Source organism: Lethenteron reissneri, chromosome 65 (genome assembly GCF_015708825.2).
Source record: "Lethenteron reissneri isolate LAM-NWPU_2019-01 chromosome 65, ASM1570882v1, whole genome shotgun sequence".
Taxonomy (NCBI): Eukaryota; Metazoa; Chordata; class Hyperoartia; order Petromyzontiformes; family Petromyzontidae; genus Lethenteron; species Lethenteron reissneri.
Window position 1 is genome coordinate 12,235,013 of NC_083843.1, and position 12,909 is coordinate 12,247,921.

General features: G+C 45.7%; 1 protein-coding gene and 1 pseudogene across 1 annotated transcript; both read left to right on the forward strand.

Annotated features, from left to right (window-relative positions):
* Nucleotides 1-4,550: 4,550 nt before the first annotated feature.
* Nucleotides 4,551-5,493, forward strand: LOC133359648 (aerolysin-like protein; annotated as a pseudogene).
* Nucleotides 5,494-10,219: 4,726 nt separating this feature from the next.
* Nucleotides 10,220-12,547, forward strand: LOC133359497 (aerolysin-like protein). Its single transcript, XM_061577912.1, has 2 exons — nucleotides 10,220-10,294; nucleotides 11,597-12,547. The coding sequence occupies exons 1-2, from the start codon at nucleotides 10,220-10,222 to the stop codon at nucleotides 12,545-12,547; spliced, it is 1,026 nt and encodes a 341-aa protein (XP_061433896.1).
* Nucleotides 12,548-12,909: the final 362 nt, after the last annotated feature.

Here is a 12,909-nt window from a genome sequence, read left to right on the forward strand (position 1 = left end):
AATCTTGCATTAACAGATTGACATGCTAATCTCTCGCAATACAATGGCCACTCTTGTAGCAGAGTACACGTTCCTTCGGAGTGGGCAGGTAGGAACTTGGTTGGACAGCGCATTCGTGCGATCCGTGTCACGCGGCACAAGCTGCCTGGGGCGGCGTGTCACGTGGTGCTGAGCCCGCCCGAAGCACTCTATGAAATACAAATCGAGGGCGTGGCTATGAACGACAGACAGACAGATAATCCCTGGTGGGCAGTGTGGAACTGTTCCTACCTGTATAACCTATTGTTGCAGCAGTTCTCTTGCTACATTTCTCCTGCCTCAGCAGCTCTGCTGTATTGTTTCACCTGAGGACGATTGCTTGTGTTTCTATCGAAACGTCGTGATGTATATTTTTTCTACCGACGCGACTTTACAGAAAGAACCAAAGAGTATGGACCCCTATAATATCGATGTGCAGGCATCAAAATTGCCCACTACCCCATACCGATATTTTCTCTTCAAAATCTTTGTCCAATGGTCACGTGACTTGCGATTGAATCACGTGCCTGCCTATTCTAAGTTTGAATGGCGTGGCCTAGCCATACCACCCATTTATCCTCTGTCAATCCTAACCCAGCAACATTCACAAGCATTAACAACGACTAACAATATTTCAGATTAACCATTTATTAGTTACTCAACCGCACTGGTTACACTATCAATCCCAAAGTTGCACTCTCGGGCATTTAGTGGCAACTGAGCCCACAAACGAAAAGGGACCGAACATTATTTTTTAATAAAATTTTGATTTAAAGCTTTCGTGACTGCAGGGATTCATATTCTTGGTTCTTTCGGTAAAATCACGTAAAAGGGAAATAATAAAATAATATAAATATAAAACAATAAAAATTCTCACGACGTTTCGACTGCAACACAAGCAATCATCATCAGGTGTGAAATCCACAGCAAGAAAATTTGAAAAACGTTTCTTGAAAATTTGAAAAAAGTTTTTGCTGTGGATTTTACACCTGATGACGATTGCTTGTGTTGCAGTCGAAACGTCGTGAGAATTTGTATTGTTTTATATTTTTATTATTTTATTATTTCCCTTATACGTGACTTTACCGAAAGAACCAAGAATAGTATTTTTCTTACTATTGCGGTTAATTATAAATAACATTGACATCAATACCTGTACCGAGTTTACCGAGACTTACTCCGAGATGTGAAGGCAGGAGATTGGTGGCTGGGATTGAGGAGACGTGTGAGGAGAGGGAATGAAAGAGGGGCCGCCGGCAAGAGTAAAGAGAGGAGCGCGCTGTGGATGGAGAGATAACTTTACATGAACGAGTGGAGCAATGTGTGATGGTGTAATAACGGGACCGGAACCCTTAACTGTCTGCATGTTGGTGTGAAGAATGCCCGCTCCACCCTATTCAGACAGGAAACCATCATTAAGCTTTATTATGGGAATTATTCTTTGTTTTTTTCGGTAAAGTCACGTATAAAGATAAATTAATAAATTAAATAATAGCATACGACGTTTCGATTGCAACACAAGCAATCATCATCAGGTATAATGAAATAGCGACATAGAATCTAACCAGAAAACTATAGACAGACATATAAGCAGACAGATATCACCAAGATACATAGAGAGAGCAACCCAGGTACAGAGAGGGGTGATCGTCTCTGTGGGGTGGCCTTAAATAGACAGAGGGGGGCGGAGGCAATAGTACAGTGACATTATAAAGTCATATTCTAATCAATAAATTAGACCAGAAATTATCGTATGTTTAATCTGTTACGTCTATTACATCCATTCAAGATGGACACACCTTTCACACGTCCTCATTAAGGAGTTTTGGCTCATGTCATTCCATTTGAAGGTGTTTGATATCAGAAAACACATCAAATCAGCACGAGAAGTTTATTTTCAAAAATAGCCCATTGACTCAGAAGCTCATTTTCAAGGGAGACTCGGCCAGCAGACATATCAAAGCAATCCACAATTGAACAAATGAGTTACCAAAAAGTATCCAGAGGCACGTTTAGTTCAAAGGTCTATAATCGATAAGGCACTTATCAACTACACGAAATATCGATGGTGATGGTAGCGAGGCTAATTTGAACTTTTTCGTATGGACCATGTTAAAGAGAAACAAACTTTAAAATCACTTGAATACACAACTCAATTGACTCACGTCCTGGAATCGGGACCGTGATTGCATTAACGAGGCGCGTGCCAGTAGCTCGGCTCATGAACGACGCCTCACTCAATGGGCGCGCATGCGCGAAACTGCCACCCGTGCAATGAGCGAATCCTCCCGGCGATTGGCTCGCGGTGATTCGCCTGCAGGGGAAGATGGGCGGAGGCACGCGCGCGTAATTATGTCACGTGATGTGAGCTCCGTCAATGGACTATCAACAGACTCGTATGGTAACCGTGATTGCGTCTATGAGGCTCTCGCGCGCGTGGCTCATCTCGTTAACGGAGTCTCACGCAAACTAGGAACGCGTGAAGAAAGTGCCAGGCTCGTGATGATTGCATTCTCCCTCCGACCCCCATGATTGGCCAGTGATAGGAAGGCAAACCCGCGTGATTGTACCACGTGACGTGGGCTTCCCCGATATAAAGGACGGAGCAGATGGCGCGCTTAATCTGCTCTTCACGGGGTAGGCTGCTTAGGTAAGTGGTGGGTGGGGCGTCTAGAGTGCGCGGCTTGCGTTAGGTTTTACAGTTGTACCCCTTTTCAGGCCATGTTGGGATCGTGTGGGTTGTCTTTTTTTTCTAACTTTTATTCTGTTTTGTCTTTTATGGACTTTTTTTTTTTAGTTGACTGAGCATTAGTATCTTCTGATCTTTGAAGCCTAACGGGCTGAAGATGTCTACATTCACTCGGCGCGCATGACTATTCAAGTTTACCTTAAAAAAAAACCTTGTCCAGGTCCCGCACATTGTACTCTTATCGCAGTTAAACTAAAATGTACACGAATTAATGACACCTACCTTTTTTCGACGTTTTCTTTTATGCAAGACAACCACTTTTTAAACACCATTTGATTTTAATTTTGGTGTCGGTACGTTTTCTACTTTGTGCCAAATAAAGTTTGCATTGAAACGATTGTTTACCTAATTTTCCCTTCTATCAACAGGTGGGCTTGTGTCGGTTGCACGATATATTTTTCTTGTATTAGCCGGTTTCATCTCCCTGCAATATTCTTATACCCATGCCTATTTTGTACCGTTTATAAATTCTCACCTGCCATAATTCCGGCTGTTCAGTCTAATGTAAAAAAAGATGGCTTCGTAGAATATTGCTTAACTATTTCCGTTTTACTGACCTGTAATCATCAGAGTTGTATGGAAGAAGCTGACGGCCCTTTAAACTTTGATTCACAGTTACTGGGAATTCTCAACTCTATGTTTGTCATTAGATTGTCGGCTTTAATCTGGTTTCCTTGCCACCTTAACCCAACTGCTTCTGTGCCTACGAACTATGCAGGTCCGCTTCATCCAAGTGCCTGGGTCACCTGTCCGAGCTTTCGTTTTTTGGAGTGAGAAAAAGGTTTGCGCTACCACTCTTCAATGAGATGCGTGCAGCCCTTTTTGGATTGCCACCTCTGCATGATGGCCTACTGTGGTGGTGTGGAACGTTCCATACCTTTTTTAAATCCTTTATATTAAGTTCGCTTGCTTACGACCGTGCAAATCTTTCGGTCGTTTTTTAACACACTTCCCGTGATCCAATCGAGCTGACATTTTCCACAGACTCGTTGTGCCAGACAATGTTCGTGAAAAAAATTCCCAAAATTGTATACTTTTTAGGCAAAAAAAAATATTTTACATATATTCAAATATAACACATTTATCACTTTGGCTGAACGTCACAGTATAAGAGCCCAGAGCGTAACCCCTCCACAGGCCGTGGCGGAGTAGCGCAGTTGGTAGCGCCCTCGCTTCCCATGCCAAAGGTCGCGGGATCGATCCCCGCGTCCTCCACAGGCATATATATTTTTTAAATCCTTTATATTAAGTTCGCTGCCACGCATATAAAGGATTTATAGTAAAAAACTTTGTTTTTACGGGTTATACTTATTTATATTCCACTTTGTAGTAGGTAGATTATAAAGTAAGATGCAGTTGTGTTTTTTTAGCTACTCCCCTGCCTCAAAATGCCCCACTTCCAAAAGCACGCACACTTGTGCCTGAAAGGCCTAATTGTTAATTGTGATGCACTTTGCTGTCTTGCTTACACAAATTATTAAATCTAGAACGGTAATGATTTTGACGATGTTAAAATTAGGTTTACTTTGCAAACGTGCAAAAAGTTGATGCAATAAATTACTCTGATATACATGTGAAATGGCTATTGTGCACTTTGGTGCCCCCTAGTTTTTTTTTCAACTTTTCAAAAGTATTTAAATATATAAACTGGTACACGGAACTCCAGTTGCTAGTAAATTGCAGTAATTCTGTTTATTTAAATGCTAGTAATGCAGCCATAATGGGTTGGGCTTGAAACATGCTTGTCATGCTCTCCCTTGCTTGTGTCTGTTCTAGGTTGACAATGTCGTACCCATATACGCTGCACATCATTGGAGGCCAAGGTGGAACTGCGTTCTCTTTTGATGGGGACGAGCAATGCGGCCACGCTGCAGAAACTCTCGGTGAGCGTTGGAGGCTGGCAAGTGAGGGGCGTGGAGGTGTGGCTGACTGACGGGCGTAGGCAGACATTCGGGACCGTGGACTCCTCTGCTCAGCAGTTTGAATTCCAGTCGGGCGAGTTCATGTCGCAGCTCTCCCTGTGGGGCAATGGGGCTGGCACGCGTCTGGGTGCCATCAAGTTCAGAACGAACCGCAACCGCGAGTTCTTTGCCAAGATGACGGACTGGGGGCTCAAGACCGAGTACAAGATCGACGTGGGCTCTGGCATCTGCTTGGGCGTTGGGGGCCGAGGGGGGGCCGACATAGACTGCATGGGCTTCCTTTTCATCAATGATGTAAAGTCGTCGGTGATCCAGAACATGAACTATCCAACTTTGCACCAGGTTCGCCCCAACGTGCAAATGGAGGAGATTAAAGACCTAAAGTATACAAACAACACCAGCGTCGTGCAGTCTCACACCTTCCTGACCTCTAAGAAAATAACCAAAACGTCATCGTGGTCTACAACCAACAAGATCGAGTTCACGTTCAGCCTGGAGGTCTCTGCAGGCATCCCTGAGGTCGTGGATGTGAAGACTGGCTTCAGCTTCACCGTGAGTTCGGAGACCACGCACGCATTGGCGGAATCTGAGGAGCGGCTGGAAACTCTCACGTTCCCTGTCTCTGTTCCTCCGCACAAGACCGTCACCGTTGTCGCCAAAATCGGGCGTGCAAACATCGACCTCCCGTACACGGCCCTGCTGCGCATCACCTGCAAGAACGGTGCTCGCTTGGACATTCCCCTGCGTGGCGTCTACAAGGGGCTCACCTACACCCAAATGACTGCCCGTGCTACTGAGAAATAGAGCAGCATTTTGTACCGTGTTTGATCAAATGTTCTGAGAATAGTTTTGGCTGATTACGAATAAAAGCCTTCTGCATTGCACTGCAATTTTCTCTTTGCGTGTTTTTGTATGTAAGGAATTTACATTTTTACGAGATTCTAATCTTTATAGACATGGATATTTCACCATTTGCTGGCAGTGATTTTTGTAGTTGCATTGAGCTTCATATCGTTCTAGATTAGACGTTTTCGTGACTGCAAGGATCCATACTCTTTGGATTTTTTTTTTTTTTTCACCGTGACTTTGCCGAAAGAACCAAAGCATTGAGCGTCATATCCTCTATTCTGCATTGCATTTTTGAAACGGTGGGTTAGTGGCATGGTATGATTTACAGGTAGAAACAACAGGTTCCACACTTCCCACCAGGGATTATTTGTCTTTCTGCCGTGCACGAATGCGCTATCCAACCGAGGTCCTACCTGCCTACTCCAAAGGAACTTGTTAACTAGATTTAGGATCGTCAAATGACCATGCTATGCAACCACCTTTTAAAAAGGATTGTATTTCGAGATGGGCAATACATTTCTCAGCGTCCGCCTGCTATCATGCCCTGCTGTGGTTAACAGTACAGATTCGATTGAAATGTCCATGTCCAACCATTTAACAGATATGTTACGAAGCACACTACATTTTTCTTGTTCCCAGGTAGCAATGTATGTATCGCTAAGAATTATGCAGGGACGCAGTTTTAAAGAATGACCAACACTTGCTCATTCTTTAACAATGTGCAGCTCTGCCTTGTGACCTTGACCAAGGTCTCGTGTCAGGGCACATGTAGTGCATGGACTCGCCCTTTAAAAAAAATGTTTCGCGGCGTTAAACTTCACAGTAACAACATTAGTTGCTCGCAATTGTGTTTTCCGGGGTTGCAACTTTGCTGGATAGACACTTCGTTACTTTAGCATGGCGATTGCAGTTTTACAGCAGTTTCCCCTACATGGTCATGTTGTCGACTAGTCCTCTACACTGTGACCAGGTGCACGTCAATCTGGATTCCAATGATTAACTTGTGTTAGGAATTGTAAATTCTTGCAAGGGTGGAGTGACCAGGTTTCCTAACCCTAGACCATTGTGACCCTTGCCCTCTGTTCCTTGATCGTTCGAGAACACTGAGGAGCGGATGGAAACCCTCACGTTCCGTCTGTTCCTCCGCACAAGATCATCACCGTTGTCTCCAAAATCGGGCGTGCAAATGTAGTATTGTAAATTACAGCGGGAGACCACTTGACGGGTAGCACACTTTATTAACTCTTCTCTTGGGCACAATGACACGTGTGGAACACTACAGCTCTTCCTTTGCCACAATAACACGTGTGGACACTACAGCTCACGCTACACGTTCCACCCGGCTACACACACACGGGCTCTCCAGCCCCGTAGCTCCCAGGGGAACCTACAGACCCACCCCAGCTTGGGATTGGGTCCCGCGGCCCGGCCCTCACACGGACGTCCGGCCCCGGGTCCCAAGGTCCCGCCTCTGAGCCACACAGGGTCCCGGCCCTTACAAGGACAGCGGGACTAGGGGTCTCAGGGCCCTACCTCTTCCTTCTCCGTCTTCTGTCTTCACTGGTCACCAACTCCTCGAGCGCCCGCGCGCACCGCATTATATAGCCCTCCGCTCCCGAGGAGACGGAGTCTATGCGGACCGCGATGTGAGCACCCACTAGCCGACCAATCACGACGCGCTGTTCCTACGATCTGTTTTCCCAGCGCGTGTTACCACCACACAACCAATCGCCCCGCGCTGCCACACGATCACTCCCTGTCAGCGCGTCACCAACACACAGCCAATCACCACCACATAACCCATGACCCCGCGCTGCCCTATGATCCCTCACCGTCAGCGCGCATCACCGACACAGCCAATCACCACGCACTGCCACACGATCCCTACTGTCAGCGCGTATCACCTACACAAACATCGACCTCCCGTACACGGCCCTGCTGCGCATCACCTGCATGAACGGCGCTCTCTTTGACGTTCCCCTGAGTGGCGTCTACAAGGGGCTCACCTACACCCAAATGACCGCCCGTGCTACTGAGAAATAGAGCAGCATTTTGTACAGGTTTTGATCAAATGTTCTGAAAGAATAATTGTGGCCGACTACGAATAAATGCTTTCTGCATTGCAGTTTTTGCCTTTTTCGTGTTTTTTGGTCTCCATGTAAGGAATATTTATTTTGCTTTTTTCTTTCGGTTTAAGGGTTTACAGACATGGGCATTTCACTGGCCAACAGGCCTATAGTAGGTCCACGCTGCTCACAAGCTCCCACATTGCCATTCTTGACCTGGGTTGGTTTGGCATGGTGTATTTCCACTAGGTTTCAGTATTGTCAAATTACAATGCTATGTAGAGCATCGAATAGAATTTCATTTGGAGCTCGGGATTAAATTACGAAACGGTCGCCGGCCATTGTACCCCACCTGGCAAATAACCATACAGAATGAATGGGACCGTCGCTGTTCAAACATTTGCAAGACTTATGAGGCCACACTTGCTGTGGGGAGCAATGCGTGTCTCAATTGTGCAAAGAAATACTTTCTCCAAAGGGCGACCAAACATATTGCTTTTTGACACTGAGTTGCTCTGGCTTATGCCCTGTAGAGGTCTGAACAAGGCACGTATAGAATGCATCGAGCTCCCTCCAATTGTTACGGCATTAACACCACCTCTACCTACAACCTTGACCATATTTGTTGCTCAATTGTTTTTCCATAAATAGATCTCGCATGGATTAGTACCTTGGTACAGAGCTTAACGTAGTGATTGCATTTTTTTTTTAAATGACTCCTTCTCCATGGTCACGATCAGGGGTCGCGTCAATCGGGATTCCAATGCTTGACCTTTTAGAATGGTAAGTGTGACCAGGTTTCCTTACCAGGCTATTGTGACCTGTGCCTTGATATTTCCTGGCTGCAATTGTTATTGAGGACATGGTTGTCATCAACTGACGATATAAACGTTTCGGGAAGCACTCTGCTTTGTTTTCCCGGATTCTGCTGCGTGATCTTATCAACTGCGATATGCCTCTCGCTCCCAACACTGGCCACATGCACACCAGGACTTGGAGAGGTTGACGAGGATCCAGAAAGGGCATCTGTCCATTTGTGAGGCACACGAGTACACCAACGGACTCCTGTAATGTCGACACGGTGGTGTCACGATTGGCCCTTCTACAGAATCTTCCTCCTGAAAGTCCCCGTCCAGTGGTCACGTGACTGCAAATTGAATCGCGTGCCTGTCTATCCTGAAGGGCGTGGCCTACTTATCCCAGCAATAAAGGTTTAACACCACTAATTTTTCGAGGGAAACTCGGCCGGCAGACAATATCAAAGTGTTCCACAATTGGACAAATTAGTTAAAAGAGTGCAACACTAGTTACTACTGGCCAAGACTAATTCAAGAATCTATAGAGATTGATAGAAGTAAAAATAATTTAACCGTTCGGATAGCTACAAACTGAGTGCTTCTTGGAAGCGAATAATCAAATAACACATTGTTTAAATGCATGCCGATACAGGTCACCATACTTCAACGGGGATCACCGATGAACAATAACAGGGACATCTATTTAGTGCACACAAACGACAGTAGGAACAAGAGCAATGAGCTTGCATAGACAGCATGCTTAATGTACGTGGAGTAGCAGATAAATAACTCAACTTGTAATGGATACCCGTAATCATTTATACGCATTCCTAACCCCATCCCCCTAAATTCGCGCAAGAAGAGCTCACAAGTGATGTCATCACATCTACCTATTTATTTAAGGAACGAAACAAGAGGATTTATCCACAAATCTGTCTGGCAGCCTGATGCAGCTAGTTATAATGATTGGCGAAACGTTGTACTCGGATTGTAAATGTTGTGGCGTTGCTCTCCAATCCACCTTTGTGCTGTACGAGTAACGAATTGGCATGTTGTGTTCACGTGAGAAACCTTAATAATTGGCTTTGTAAGATGCTGGCAGGTTTCATGACGCATTTATAAATTTACGCAATCTAATAAAAAAAACTTGTATATGGATGGTATTGGTCACGAAAGCCTACACGTTAAACTAGTAACGATATAAAGTGACCAAAGGCACGTACAGTTCTAAGGTCATTACTTAATATGTCACTCATCAACACTATGAATTTCAAGATGGCGATGATAGTGAGGCTAATTTGACCTTGTACTTTCGGGCCATGTTAAAAAGTTTAAACAAAAACTCTAAAAATAACTTGAATCAATTGACTACCAAGGCTTCGTATCGGGACCGTGATTGCATTAAAGAGGCGCTTGTAAGTAGCTCGGCTGATAAACGGCGGCTCACACAATGGGCACGTGTGCGCGGAACGACCACCCATGCAATGAGCGAATCCTCGTGGTAATTGGCTCGCAGTGATTGGCCTGGAGAGGAAGATGGATGGAGGAACGCGTGCGTAATAATGCCACGTGACATGAGCTCGCTCAATGGACTCTCAACAGACTCATATGCGAACTGTGATTGCATTCATGAGGCGTCAGCGCGCGTGGCTCGGCTTATTAACGGCTGCCCACACAAAATGGGCGCGCCGTGCAGGAAGCGCCACCCATCCAATTAGTGAATCCTCGCGCTGATTGGCTCGCGATAATTGCCTTATCCCTCCCACCCCCACGATTGGCCAGTGATGGGAAGGCACGCCCACGTGATTGTACCACGTGATGTGTGCTCCATTGTATATAAAGGAGGGCAGAACCAACACAGAATATCTGCGCTTCACGGAGTTGACTCTTGAGGTAGGTGTGGTGCCTCGCTGAATACGATTTTGGTGCAGTTGTTGCTTTGACCTTTTCAACCCATTTGTAAAGTGCTCACGAAAAATGTAAGTTGCTCCTCTTTGTCTTTAGACACATTAACTGGGTGCTGTTTGCCGTTTAATGGTTTGCATGATCTTTTAAAAAATTCGCAGTTTTTCTCCTTGCATTTTTCTCTAACCATCCCTGCAGTACCGTTTCTAAATCTCACCTACCACGGATAATTTCCGCGGTTGAGAATCTGCTGTAATTTGGTTCATTTGCATAGTGTGCCTATCCACTGGGGAAACTTGTTTTAAACTGACCTGAAATCTGAGGGTTTCATGGAGGAAGCTAAAAACCCTGCAACATTAGAATTGCAGTTCATGGGAGTTCTCCGAATTCCGTTTTTTGAATTGTGGTCTGCCTCCTGAATGTTTGAGACTTTCTAATTTGACAAGTTTACAAACCGTATTATCTTGTATTGCCTTAACCCTAATCTGATTCGATGCCTAAATGACTGGTCTGGATTGTGCCTACACTCTAAAAGACCTCTACTAGGCATCTTTGAGCCAGGATGGGTTTTGTCTGGGCGATCTGCGTATTGATATTTGGTTCTTATATTATAGGACTAATCCGGTTCCCCCCTCCCCACCTTAACCCATCTGCTTCTGTTGCTACAACCCGTGTAGGTCGACTGCAGCCAAGTGCCTGGATCGTCTCCGAGCTTTTGATTATTCGTGGAAAGAAAAAGGTATCTGTGCTACTGCTCTGTACGTGACACGTGCAGCCCTCTTACATTGCCAATGCTAGATGGGTTACTGTGGCCGTGTGGCTTGAAGGTTGTGGAATGGGCCTGTACTGTATATCCTGCTGGTTAATGTAGGAAGACGAGGTAGAGTTAATTCTTTTTGATACTCCTGGCCACCAATAATGCCCCACAATTCCATGAGCATGCACTCTTGTGCTGAAGTTTAACTGTTAATTGCTCAGTTGTGGGATCACACGCGTGCACTTTGTGCAGAGCAATCTTGCATAAGCAAAATAACAATCAAATGGTTGACCTGAAGTTTGCTTATTTTAATTTCCAAATTGCGAAACCACAACTATAATGATGAACACGAAAGGAATGTCTTTTGGGTATTAATATGGTGCCCAATGGTTTACAGACCTGAATTGCAAAATATTCAACTTTGAAAATAGTACGTTCTATGGCGCACTGTACTAATGCTTGTTTATACTCGGACAACCATAATGTCGTTGGGCTTTAAACATTCTTGCCATTCTATCCTTTGTCTGTTCCAGGTTGCCATAATGTCCTACCCGCTTACGCTGCACATCATTGGAGGCCAAGGTGGAAATGCGTTCACGTTTGATGGGAGGAGCAATGCCGCCACGCTGCAGAAACTCTCCGTGAGCGTTGGAGGCTGGCAAGTGAGGGGCGTGGAGGTGTGGCTGACTGACGGGCGTAGGCAGACATTCGGCACCGTGGACTTCTCTGCTCAGCAGTTTGAATTCCAGTCGGGCGAGTTCATGTCGCAGCTCTCCCTGTGGGGCAATGGGGCCGGCACGCGTCTGGGTGCCATCAAGTTCAGAACGAGCCGCAACCGCGAGTTCTTTGCCAAGATGACGGACTGGGGGCTCAAGACCGAGTACAAGATCGACGTGGGCTCTGGCGTCTGCTTGGGTGTTGTGGGCCGAGAGGGGGCTGACATCGACTCCATGGGCTTCCTTTTCATCAATGATATAAAATCGTCGGTGATCCAGAACATGAACTACCCAACTATGCACCAGGTTCTGCCTAACGTGCAGATGGAGGAGATTAAAGAAATGGAGTACATAAACGCCACCAGCATCATGCAGTCTCACACCTTCCAGAGCTCCAAGAAGATAACCAAAACGTCATCGTGGTCGACAACCAACAGCATCGAGTTCACCTTCAGCCTGACTGTCTCGGCAGGCATCCCTGAGGTCGTGGAGGTGGAGACGGGCTTCAGCTTCACCGTGGGCTCTTCGAGCACGTACAAGATCGAGAACACGGAGGAGCGGATGGAAACGCTCACGTTCCCCGTCTCTGTTCCTCCGCACAAGACTGTTACCGTTGTCGCCAACATCGGGCGTGCAAACATCGACCTCCCGTACACGGCCCTGCTGCGCATCACCTGCATGAACGGTGCTCTCTTTGACGTTCCCCTGCGTGGCGTCTACAAGGGGCTCACCTACACCAAAATGACTGCCCGTGCTACTGAGAAATAGAGCAGCATTTTGTACCGTTTTTGATCCGATGTTCTGAAAGAATAATTGTGGCTGACTGCGAATAAAAGCCTTCTGCATTGCACTGCAATTTTCTCTGCATGGTTGTGGTTGCATGTAAGGATTTTACATTTTTACTCATTGACTACTTCAGACCTTTATTTCACCATTTGCTGTGGTTCTTGGCAGGGCTTATTTTGTAGTTCCATTGAGCTTTCATATCCAGTTCCCCATTCTTGAAATGGTGGGTTAGTGGCATGGTATATTGCCACTGGATTTTTGCTTTGTCAAATGACCATGCTATGCACCATTATAAAATAGGATTGTATTTAGAGATGAGCAATACATTCCAAAATGGCTGCCTG